At 36.7% G+C, this 12,851-nt stretch overlaps 2 protein-coding genes across 2 annotated transcripts in view; both read left to right on the top strand.

Annotated features, from left to right (window-relative positions):
• pde6gb (phosphodiesterase 6G, cGMP-specific, rod, gamma, paralog b) overlaps positions 1-3,235 on the top strand; it is a 6,468-nt gene extending 3,233 nt beyond the window's left edge. Inside the window, exons 2-4 of the mRNA XM_016480320.1 lie at positions 2,252-2,452; positions 2,707-2,747; positions 3,023-3,235. Coding sequence (XP_016335806.1) covers positions 2,307-2,452; positions 2,707-2,747; positions 3,023-3,099 — 264 coding nt within the window. The 5' untranslated portion in view covers positions 2,252-2,306 and the 3' untranslated portion in view covers positions 3,100-3,235. The remainder of the gene's footprint in view (positions 1-2,251; positions 2,453-2,706; positions 2,748-3,022) is intronic.
• A 1,954-nt stretch (positions 3,236-5,189) lies between these two features.
• LOC107684105 (nuclear protein localization protein 4 homolog) overlaps positions 5,190-12,851 on the top strand; it is an 18,940-nt gene continuing 11,278 nt past the window's right edge. The window contains exons 1-9 of the mRNA XM_016480309.1: positions 5,190-5,365; positions 6,182-6,262; positions 9,366-9,475; positions 9,595-9,822; positions 10,016-10,064; positions 10,472-10,566; positions 10,643-10,766; positions 10,993-11,172; positions 11,784-11,870. Of these exons, the coding sequence (XP_016335795.1) occupies positions 5,351-5,365; positions 6,182-6,262; positions 9,366-9,475; positions 9,595-9,822; positions 10,016-10,064; positions 10,472-10,566; positions 10,643-10,766; positions 10,993-11,172; positions 11,784-11,870 (969 nt within the window). The 5' untranslated portion in view covers positions 5,190-5,350. The remainder of the gene's footprint in view (positions 5,366-6,181; positions 6,263-9,365; positions 9,476-9,594; positions 9,823-10,015; positions 10,065-10,471; positions 10,567-10,642; positions 10,767-10,992; positions 11,173-11,783; positions 11,871-12,851) is intronic.

Below are 12,851 nucleotides of genomic sequence, written 5' to 3'. Positions count from 1 at the left end.
CTGGGGTGTCTTACCATATTATTTTAATATATTATCTTAATTATGAACACACTGGTTTGTAGCACAAGCAGTTCTACCGTTTACTGCACTTTCTTATTCTTCTCGTTATTTCTCTACAGTGGCTAATGAACCGGAAGTCTCACACATTCACAGAAAACAGCTTAATTCTGCATTGAAAAATAAGGTGGATAGGTAACCAAGGAAACGCTGTATCGCTGCTGTTCCATTAGCGCCACCTGCTGTCAGAAAGTGAATGTGCATTTTCATTCAGTCCGTCTGCTGATTTTGTTTTGTGCAGGTGTCTGATGTAGCATAATTTCACAAATCTAAAGGCAGACCGTTCTGTTTCTGCTTAAAATTATACAATTTAATTAAAAAACAACTGCTCGTGCTACGTGTGTGTGTGTGTGTGTGTGTGTGTGTGTGTGTGTAGTGCCACTGTCCGTTCAAAATAAATGAAACAATTAATTTCCTCTTATCGAACTGTGACCCCAAAACCGAGGTACATACCGAACAGTGACCTCTGTGTACCGTTACACCCCTAATATATATATATATATATATGTGTGTGTGTGTGTGTGTATGTGTATGTATATGTGTGTGTGTGTGTGTTTGTGTGTATGAGTGTGTGTATAATAAAATACAAAATTTAATTTAATTTAATGAACTAATATCAACCAATAAACCTTTTGATTTTGAAATGTATTAGTAATTGTTGAAATGAGCATTGATTAATAAATGCTGTAAAATAGTTTTTGTTGGTAATTCATGTTAACTAACATAACATGACTACTGTTAAAAAATTAAACCTTATTTTAAAACGTTACCAGATAAATACATACATGTTTATAAAACGGCTAGTTTTATAGAGCTGAGTGAAGATTTGTCAAAAGTGTCAACTTTTTCTACATACTGGTTTCGAGTTTGAGTAAATAATACTAGTTTTAATACTTTCAAGTGTAATTCATTAGAAATGATTGTAATGCAGAGAATGAGTGAATGAATAATATGGAAACATTTCTCTCTGTGTTTTTGCAGTGCATGCATCAGAAACGAAAGGAGCGTTCAGACTTCCTCAGCTCTGTAAGTTCTGTGACATTGAATCTACGGCGTGTAACGCCACCGGCGTATGCGAATCCTCATGCAACATCACCGCCATCTGCGAGAATCCCGCCGAGGTGTGCGTCAGCGCCTGGTACGCGTCACTTTTCTGTGTTATACATCTGTCTTTGTTTACAGACTCAATCTGCAAATATGAATCTCAATGATGCTAAAATAACACTGTTGAAAAGCAGAATCATCTACTCCCCGTTCAATAGCACTGCTGTCTAGACATTCATCATTCGCTATGTGAACTCTCTGTGTTCGTTCAGTCTGAATGACCGTATGTCGACCACGACTGCGCTAATCAGGAAATGGCTTCACTGTGATACAGGAAATACTGTGTGTCTTCCAGAGAATCCCGCAGGAAATAGTTCCAGTTTCAACTCTGAGAGTGAAAACGCACAGTTAGAATGATCAAGAAAAAAACACTTCTTTAAATGCTTTCTGTCACATAGAAAGCGTTTAAAGAAGTGTTTTTTCAATTTTTTTTCTTTTTAAATTGAGAAAGCCCATATATATATATATATATATATAAAGAAAGAAAGAAAGAAAGAAAGAGCAGTAACCAACAATTGTGCAACGTGCATCATTGTCATTGTCTATTCCAATAGGTCTTTGAAGAATATAACTGAAGGTCATATTTTGACTCTTATCTTTTCTGTTTGCTCAGCATGTTTTGGTGTTATCCCTGCTTTAATAAGATTAATCCAAGTGCAGATTGCCACCATTGGGATGGGGGACGTTTATTAATCCAAGCAGGATTACACAAAATGGGTCACCCTACTCATCAAACATTCACTGAGCTCATTTCTAGGAGCACGGCCATGCTAGACATTCAGTTAGAGTGGAATATGTATTTGGATTTGTGTATTACTCATCAGTAAGAGGATTATGGGTATAGTTTTCTCAGTCTGGGGTTGCTGCCATAGATATTCATTAGGTGTCAGTTTGACCTTGCAATTACTGTAACCTTCCTGGCCTAATGTGTAATTTAAAAATCTATGTGTTTTAATTTGTTTGTATGTGTCACAAAGCCCTAATTTTTTTTTCCAGAATGAAGCCAAAATCCATTTTACAAAACAAAATCTATATTTCATTGGGTGTGAACTATAAACTCACTCCAGTCTTTCTGATGCATTTACATCAGCACTACATCACGGGTAGCGAATACAAAGAAAAACGACCAACAGTGACAAACAGCCATGAATCTTGAGCCACCCAAACCAGATATCAAATCAGCCACCCGTGTCACCGGTGGTCCTGCCACACCACGCAAAGGACCGCCCAAGTTCAAGCAGAGGCAGACTCGCCAGTTCAAGAGCAAGCCACCAAAGAAGGGTATCCAAGGGTAAGTTAGACAGTAAAGTAAAATCTTTATGATAATGGCTTTGTGATATTCCACACTTCAGTCATGCTTTATTATACTAAGAATAATTAAAACTGTGCACATTCAATAATTCGACAACATGACTGTTCTAAAAATATAATGTATTTTAAAATGATCTAATTGAATTTAACCAAATGTGTCTAATTCTATCTAATTTTATTTAATTATCTCATTCTTTTTTTATCGCATTTATTTTATTTATTTATATTTAATAGTTTCGGAGATGACATCCCTGGCATGGAAGGTTTAGGCACTGGTAAGTATAATCTGCATTTCTCCTCACGTGTTTTGCCATTATGACAACATCACCTACCATCTATTCTAAGCTGTCCTTGTCTGAAATGATTAGTCTGATCAGACAGTGCATGTATGTCAGACAAGCCTCTCATACTAAGCATCATCAATGATCCTATATGATATCTTATGACATTACTGTGATTAAACAGACCTGAATGCTAGCTGGCCATCAATCTGCTTAAGTTAACTCTTTGAATGATAGATGAACTCACGTTCCTGTGTTTCTACCTGCAGACATCACTGTCATCTGCCCCTGGGAGGCCTTCAACCATCTGGAGCTTCACGAGCTGGCTCAGTATGGTATCATCTGAGCCCGTTACCTTCCCATCATCCTCTGTGCAGTGAAGACCCCTTCCAGTCATGTTCTCCAAACCACCTGCCTCCATCCTGGCCATCGTCTCCAAGTGGACCATTCCAACTTTTATAACAGAATAAACACACAAAACAGCAACATTTATAAAAATGGGAAAACTAAACAACAACAAAAAATATATATCTGACTATCCATCCCTCTGGTTTCTTTTCTTTCTTGCAGTCCAAGAACACTTTCTGCTCAAACAATAGAACAGAAAAGATCCAGTCAGATTGCATTCTGTTTACTTAGAAAAACTGCTGCTCCTTTTCTTTCCTCTCGTCTTCTTTTTCTACTCTCCCTCCCTGTTTTCTTCTGGAACACGAAACATACGGAAGCAAGACAGCCTCTGAGTGAGTAAAAGCATGACACACGCCCGTGAAATGCCTGGCTTCTCATTTCACGTGCCTCGGTGCCTCCTCTGTCCACCTTCGCAGAGTTCATAAGAAAAGATCAAAGTCCTGTAGTAGAGATGAAACACCCTGCTGGCCGACATTAGATTTACAAAACTTTACTTCATAACACTATTTCCCCATCAGGCTACCCAAGTGGGTCATAAATACCGATTTTAAAGTTTCAACCTTTTCACTCCCTTTTTTAATTTCTGAGTATTCTGTGTAAGGATACCCTCAGGAACCATTCATTTTTTAATATCATATTTACTTTGTGCTTTGCAACCCCGTCATTCAGTGCATCCATATTAGCACACATACAAGCACGATTTCATTTTTGGCTATAATTCTCGGTTTCAGTAAGTCTCTCAGACGACTGTTAGGGAACAGTGTCGGGCTGTCGTGTTTTTTTCATCCGTGATCATTTTGTGTAGTTATTTCCTTTTTCATCGCCATCATCTGTCATCCTCATCATCACATCCCTCTTTATCATTGTGTCCCATTTTAGTATCATTTCTATCTAATGTATTCATTACTTTCCATTTGTATATTTCATTGTATAATATTATTCATTATAATTTAATCTATTCATTTAAACATCCTGTATCTTTCATAAATGTATGATTTTCTACCCAATAATTCTTCTGATTTTCTTTCACTTTATTGGCATTGTGTCAAGTATGTTTATTTCCCTATGTTTATGTTTGTTGCATGCTCTATCTTTCACTATTGTGTTATATGTTCATTCATTCATTTGTTCATCCATAAGTTTAGTCACATTCTAGGTTTTTCATTTTGTAAAAAAAAAAGCACATTTCCCGTACAGTCAGATCCTCATGTATCCACATATAAAATGATATATCCAAAGTAAATTCTATGAAAAGATGTGGTTTGCACAAGCATTAACATATGTTACTTTTTGCACAGATCCTTTATATGTGTTAGGATTGTGTGTCCTGAATCCTCAAGTTCTGAGTTGTTTAGGCCTGTATTTTGCAGATAGTGTTTCAGACTGAACATGCATCTGTTTTGAGGGCATGTTTGGGGGTTGACAACATCAGTGTGTAAAGTGAAGATTTCTCTCTACAGGATGAGATCAAAATAAAGCTTGACAAAAAGAGAAAAAATGATTTGCTTGTTTTTCATGCCTCGTGTAAGTTGAGAAATGTAAAAAGCAGAGCCGAAACATTGATTTTATTAATATTACTGATTGTTTGAATATAATCAAATAAGACTACGGATGAAATATTTTTACATTTATTTATTTACTTTTTTCCAAATGTAATGCATTAGCTATTTAAAGAATCAACTCCCACCTGTTGAATAAAATGTAAACTTATATAAAATATAGACTTAAAAAATGTATATAAGTCATTTTATTTGTATGGTTTGATTTCTACTTTAGTATTGGATGCAAAACAGTGTGTCTATTCAAAGCATACATTAAATAAGCAAAATATATAAGCTGTTTATTATAGTATAAATAATACGTCATAAAATGTCACAGAAGGAAATATGTGCATTCTATACAATGCATCTGGATAATCTCTGAATGGAAGAATCTACAGCAACAAAAACAATAATACATACAATCCCTAAAAATAAACGAAAATATACAGAAACACAACATTTATCTTTTTGTTTCTATCCGGTGACGTTAAGCAGGAGCCCGTCATAGCCCGGACTCATTTAGATGTAGCACCGGCTCTATGAGTTTGGCATCGCTGCATAGATCCGAGCAGATCATATAAACAGCGATATTAAAATACGCCAGCTCTCATTTCAGCGACATCACGAGGGACGGTTCATCTCATCAACATGGCGGAAAACGTAGTAAGTGTCTGTCTGCGTGTGTATGTAGGCAGTTTGAGTGAAGTCTGTCATCCAGTGATGAGGCAGCAGAATTGTTAGCATGATGCTAATGATTAGACTCAGCCAGAATCGTCCAGAAACACATTAAATACTAAAAACAGCATTTATGTGTGTGCCTACCACTCATCTGACTCATTAACTTATGATTTACAGCTGAGGTTTATTATTTCTGCTGTGTTCACTTTATTTAGCTTGGCACAGGTTGATGAAGACAAGATGTGTCAGTGCAAGTTCTTGTCAACTACTTATTAAAGTCTAGATGCTGAATTTCACCTGAATAAATAGGTAGAGATATTAAAATAGAAGGTAATTCTATTTTTGTTTAGCTTTCGTGCTTCTTATAGTTTTGTATCTGTGAAGGGAATTGACGTTGAGTAATTTATTAAAGTGCTTTGAATGGCACATGATGTTTTGTTTTGGTTTTTGTATTAAGAAAAAGCAGCGAGAGCATGATTTAGCTCTATGTTATTATAATATGTCATTCAGTGAGATTTGTGGACATGGATTCGTGCGGCATGCATAGACCTCTGCGGCAGTTTATTGAGTGTCAGATGTCAGTGGTTTGCCCTCCAGCCACCTGTTTTCTCTTATTCATTCTGGCTTGTTTTGGGCTGATTAGTAGTTTTGCTCGCATCTCGTTTTAACTTGTAACTTTTCTGTATGAGTAATTCTGTGCTAGATCTGTGTGAGAAACAAGCATATGATTGAACAACAAACATACCTTTTGTAGTAACCATAAACTTCCTTTCCTTTCCCTTAATGTTTATTCATTGCCAGATCATCCGTGTCCAGTCTCCAGAGGGAATGAAAAAAATCGCCTCAACAAAGCGAGAGACGGCTGCAGCTTTCCTCGAGAAGGTATAAGGAATAAAAAATTCCTTTTTTTTGCACTAGACGCCACTCTTTGCTATTATTATTATTATTATTATTATTTATTTTTGCTCATATATTTGATTAATTGACAGATACAAATTGTACAATTATCTCTTTAAAATCTCTTAATGACTGTAGGTCTAGGCTGCCATATAACACACACACACACACAAAATAATAATAATAATAATTCAGAAGTTTGGGGTCAGTAAGTTTTTTTTATTATTATAATTATTTTATAAAGAAATTCATTTTTATTCAGTGAGGAGGCATTTAATTTTTCAAAAGTTGCAGTAAAGACATTTATAATGTTACAAAAGATTTATATTTTAAATAAATTCTGTACTTTTTAAAAGAATCCTGAAAAAAAAAAAGATTATTAACCAGCACAACTGCAATTTAACTATTGATAATAATAAAAAAATGTTTCTTGAGTACCAAATCGGTATACTAGAGTGATTGCTGAAGGATCATGAATAAATTACATTTTTAAAATATGAATTTTATTATTATTTTATTTGTTATTTAGAATTATAATTATATTTCAGAATATCACTGTTTTTACCCGATTTGGTACAGCCTCGGTGAACATGCTTTCAAAAACATTTTAAAAATCGTACTGACCCCAAACTTTTAAACAGTAGAATTTAATATGTATTTGCTCCAGAAATGGAATGTAGCATTTATCATACAGCCTATGTGCAAGAAGTTTTTTTTTTTTTTTATCGGCAGCAAAATGATGTAACTCATAGAACGTATATTAGATATACTGTCAAATTCATTAGCTCACCCTTCACTATAGTTATGACAGAGTAGGTGTTACTATTCACCACAGGTAGCTTCCATTGTCATGCCTCTGCACTTAAGCAATGGTTACAGTCATAGCCTGTCTGTAAAGAAGCTGAGAATAACACTACAACAACAGCACAGCGTCAGATCCAGAGTCATTAAATAGTGGTGGCACAGACTTTTCCTTTTCCTGCTGACTGCTAAAGGTTGATTTATTATTAATTATATTAATGAGACGGCTCTGAAAAAGGAGACCTATGTCCATACTACGCAGTCTCACACAGATGTGGTCCGCAGTGACATGCATTTCTGCTGTGGTGCAAAGCTTGATGGTCGGTGTGCTTGCAGCAGAGGCAGAAATGAACAAGGGCTTGCGGCCAAAATGCCATTGAAAGTGACCAAAACTCAAAAATAAAAGGTCGGGCCCTTATAGTTTATTTCTGTTTTTTTATTTGTTATCTAACAATTGATACATTTCATAAAATTCTATTTCTAGGTCTGACTAGTTATGTTTAGTAGAGAAATAGTCCATAATAAGATAAGTCCAGAAAAAAAAGTAGTTACCTCATGTCGATCTTTGATTATTATGTAACTTGATAGGGTAAATGTGATAGGGTAAATTGTGTTGTAATAGAAGTCATAGAGGATTTTGGATGCTGATAGTTAAAGGTGCTGCAGGCTCTTTTGAGACGGGCAGAGGGTTTGTGTGTGCCTGATGTAGACACTGCAGGGCCCATTAAAGATTCATGTCTCACAGCAGGAGGGTGGAGAGTGAGCCGGCGATCAACTGAGAGCGTCTCACCATTTGATTTTGGGATTAAATGGCAGGAAAGAGACAAAGAGAAGTCGAGGGGTCTAGCTTTGAAAAATATGTGCTTGTTCATCTTGTGTTCTGGTGTATGGATTAAAAGAAATGCACACTGCATTTTTTAAAAGGCATCCATTTTTTTAAAGGTATGTTACAGTTAAAAGTTAAGTTTAGGACATAGTGCCCTGAGTGAGCAGTTAAAGCTTTTGCTGATTGGATTAATAAAGATATTGGTCTTCTGCTGGGTTTTCAGTTGCCTAATGGACAGTCATTTGGACGCGATGGATCAGTTTGTTTCTGAGACTGCACTTTTTTTAGAGTACTGTTCTCAATTATGTTGTTACCAGAACCACCTGATAGTGGATTTTATCTATTTTGGATTCGGAACAGCCCATCGAGCTATGAATGAGTTCGCTTTGGACAAGTGTCCTACAAAATGAGTTATAAGTGAGAGGATTCTTTAGATGAAGAATTTAAGAACTGGATTCGCTACGTTAATGGGATCATCACATCTACTCAGTGTTTTGTTTGAGGCACTTAATAGCAAGTAAACTACATATCTGTTTAAATGGTAGTACCTGTACTACCATTTAAAAGTTTTTGTCAGCATTTTAGTTTTTTTGTAGAAGGAAATTAACACGTTCAGCGAGAATGCATTAAATTTAACTTTCTTTTCATCAAAGAATTCTGAAAAAAATGTATCACAGTTTCCACAAAAATATTTAGCTGTACAAATGTTTGTTCCTTGAGCATCAAATCAGCATATTTTAATAATTTCTTACGGTTCATGTGACACTGACGAATGGAGTAATGGCTTCTGAAAATTCAGCTTTGCCGTCACAGAAATAAAGTACGCTTTAAACAATATTAAAATAGAAAACAGTTGCTTAAATTATAATATTTCACAATATTGCTGTTTTTACTGTATTTTTGTTCAAATAAATGCAGCCTTGGTGAGTACAAAAGATTTTTGCCTTACCATGCAGAGAATCTGACTACACAACTTATGCATTCCACTCGTTTTTGAGTTTCAGATTCAGTAGCTTATTAATTGGTTAATAGATTTTTGCATTATATATGTCTGTATGTATAAAGTGTTTGAAAATGAGGAGTAAAATCTTTTTTCTTTGCATCATAATGTCAAATACTTTCTTTTCCTCTTTCTCTCATGCACTCTACTCTCATAACTTCATTAGAGTTTATTGAATTTTAACAGCATGGCTTTAGAGGCTCGCAGTCCTGCAGTCATCACTCACCTGCACAATCTCTGAAAGGCAAACAATCAGGATTGCCGCTACACATTTAAATGTCCGTATTATTTAACAAGTCCACATTTTATCAGCTTATTAGTGGAGGCTCCAAGACAGGGATAAGACAAATGGACAAGGAATGTCCAATTGCAGCAGTAATGGTAGATCCATCATTTCTAGGAACAAAATGAAAGACTTGTCAGCTTCTTGTTTCTGACATTCTTTGCTGCCTTCTTGCCAGGTTGCCAAAGAGTTTGGGCTCAGTTCAAATGGTTTCTCTATCTACCTGAACCGGAACAAGACTGGAGAGATTCTGTCACAGAACAAGACCCTCAGCCTGCTGAAAATCAAGTAAGTGTGCCCTTGTGAGAGATTGGGTTTACTTAGTCGTGCACATGTGGGCTTGTGTCATGGCAAGAGCATTTTACATGCATAAACCTGACGTAAAGTTGTTTTTCTTTGTCTTTCAGGCATGGCGACATGCTCTTTCTTTTCCCATCCTCAGCTGGACCCTCCAGTGAGAACATGGACACAGCTCAGCCTCACACCTCTTCTTCCTATCCTTCCTTCCCTTCATCCTCGTCATCGTCATCTTCCTTATCCCGTTCACACTCTGCACCACAGATCCAGGAGGACGAGATTGACCAGTATCTGTCCAAACAGGAGGGAAAGATCTACAGAAACAGAGACCCCCAACTGTAAGTCTGCCTCACTTTCCACAATGCCTTGGAAACAGTTTTTTTTATTTTTTTATTGCATATATTCCCAGAACCTGGTGGATTTTTGAAGTTATTTTCATGCCATACTTTGGAGGTACTGCATTATGTAACCTATTGAATAATTCAATGCAATATGAGAACTACAGAGGCATTCTTTGTCATTGTTTCTCAGGTGCCGGCATGGTCTTATGGGGAAATGTGTGCACTGCGTACCTTTAGAGGTAAGAACTTGTGATCCTCCCCTTGGAACACAAGAATACTGATGGGAAGATGGGTCTAACCTCGTGATTCTCAACCAAGGCACCTCAGCAAACTCTCAAGACTTAAAAGGATTTAAAATAGGCTAATATAGCTAAAAAAATCAAGTTTAAAACATATTTCTTTTTTTTATTTGTTCCCTCAACAACTATCCTTTTTATTTATACAGTCTCTGAAAACTTGGATATGTGAGGAATTTTTAAAAGTGTGATTTCTTGACCTGGAGGAGTCATGGAAAATAATTAAAATCCTAAAAGGTCATGGACGTGTATTTAATTATTTTCTAAAAACTACTTTGAGTAGAATTGCTGATCCACATGGCACAAATGTACAATGTTGCCATTTCTTCTTTCATTTTCTGTTTTAATAGCCTTTTGATGAAGACTATCTGAACCACCTCGACCCACCGGTCAAGCACATGTCCTTCCATGCCTACATCCGGAAACTCACTGGCGGAGCAGACAAGTTAGTGCTTTTGGGAGCTCTCTACTCTCATTTAAAAAAGATTGTGAGAATTTAATGAAGTTTTCCTGTCTCTCAGGGGGAAGTTTGTGGCGCTTGAGAATATCAGCTGTAAGATTAAATCTGGCTGTGAGGGGCATCCGCCCTGGCCAGAGGGCATCTGTACCAAGTGCCAACCCAGCGCCATCACTCTCAACAGACAGGTACCCTGCTCCTCTCAGTCTGTATCATAAACATCTTTACTTTCATCATCTTACTCTTCCATAACATACAGACAAACTCTTCACTAATCAATTTCTTGATTTAAAAATGAACCCGCAGCTTCTGTTTCCTGCTCGGGCAAGTAAATGAGCACTCCCTGAGGGGCAGCGTCATATTTCTGTCCATGTTTTGATCTGTTGAAACTGCAAAAAAAAAATCTTGTTGCAGAAATATCGACATGTGGACAACATCATGTTTGAGAATCATACCATTGCGGACCGTTTCCTGGACTTCTGGAGGAAGACGGGTAACCAGCGGATGGGGTATCTGTACGGACGCTACACAGAGCACAAAGACATCCCTCTCGGCATTCGAGCAGAGGTTGCCGCCATTTATGAACCTCCTCAGGTGAGAGACTCAGGTCTGACACACAAATAGTGGCCCAGCATCCTTTACTGCAAATAAAACGGTAGCATTAAGTACGTTTTCATAATTTTGAGAGACTGATTCTCTAAGCTTTTATTTTTTAAGCACTGATACCAGATAAACACAAGAGGGCAATAAAAGACTTAACATTTAAGGCAGAAATTCTCAAACTTTTTTATTTATTTAGTTATTTTTATTTCAAGGCGCCTTGTTGTCAGAAGATATTTCTTTTGTTTCTGCTAAAATTACAAAACTGCTGTCTTTCCAACTTTAAGGAAACTAGTAGTGGCAATATATTAAAATAATTTAATAAAATAATAATAAATAATTTAAATAATAGAATACCTTAATTCTAGATGTTTTAATTCATATTAATGAATTTAATTAATTTAATTCAAACCAATGATAAAATTTGATCAGGAATAGAATGTTAGAGCTCACTGACCATGTCTGCCATTTAATCCAAATTGCCCCCCCCAACGATGAATAATATTTTGTTTTGATGCATGTATCAAACTATTTGATTCAAAACTGTCAAGTATTGTTTTGCTGATTTGTGTTCTCTTCCTTTCCACCTGTGTGCTTTGACTCAGATTGGAACCCAGAACAGCTTGGAGTTGATTGAAGATCCCAAGGCAGAAGCAGTTGAGGAGATTGCGGCAAAACTGGGCCTACGGAAGGCGAGTCTTTTTCCATGCCTCTTAAAATTTGGGGGCTTGTCCGGGATAAGTAGTTTATCAAAGAAATAACATTTTACCCAAGTTGTTGCAAGTTTGCTTGGGGTGAGGAGAGAGCAGGATTGCTTTAATGACACAAGCACAAAACATACAGAGATGGCTCCCATAAGTACCAATAATCTAAATTACTCCCGTCTGCTGTTAGCAATCTGCAAAACAGATACAAAACATAAAAACGACAACCCAAATAAAAGGGTTTCAACTAGGGCTGTGCGATATGGACAAAAAAAACCTATCGCGATTTCTTTGATCAATTTTGCGATTTCGATTTTAATCACGATTTTGACACACACAGACATGCTTTACAGTCATAAATGCATTCAGTGTGAATTTGAAACATATTTCCAAAAGAAAACCAATTAGAGCTTTATCAAAAAGCTGTAACATGTCTCTAGAACAGACATAAGGCAAAATAATCACTAAGTAAAGGTGTAACAAAATGTTTTTAGAATAGACATATGGCAGAAAACAAAAAATCCCGTGTCCAGGGAGACTTTGTTGAGTGCCATCTATTATTGCCTTGTTTATCTAAAAGTGCACTTTTCCTTGTTTTAAATCTAGCCAAAAAGCCATGTGTTCATTGTGAAACAGTAGACTTTAATTATATGCATTTAAGGTGTAATTACTAAATTTCCGTGCCAATCCATGTTATTTTTTACTGCGAATAATGCACTGTCACTTTCAGTGCGTGCAGCACAGCAGACTCCGTGCTGAAACGATCGCAGCATGACTGCTGCAGATGCACCGCTCTTGGAGCGCACTGCCGGAGCGCAATCGCGTGCAGTATGAACGCTCTGATCCGTTAACATGGTCGCGGAAAAAATACGCACCACAGACGGAGTGTGTGAACCTGGCGTTACGTTTGTATGCCCGCCCGGTCTGTTCTGTTATCCTGCTCCATTTAGGCGCGCTGCATTCTGATTG

Source organism: Sinocyclocheilus anshuiensis, unplaced genomic scaffold, assembly GCF_001515605.1.
Source record: "Sinocyclocheilus anshuiensis isolate Anshui unplaced genomic scaffold, SAMN03320099.WGS_v1.1 scaffold553, whole genome shotgun sequence".
Classification (NCBI taxonomy): Eukaryota; Metazoa; Chordata; class Actinopteri; order Cypriniformes; family Cyprinidae; genus Sinocyclocheilus; species Sinocyclocheilus anshuiensis.
This window is presented reverse-complemented; position numbering and strand designations above follow the sequence as displayed.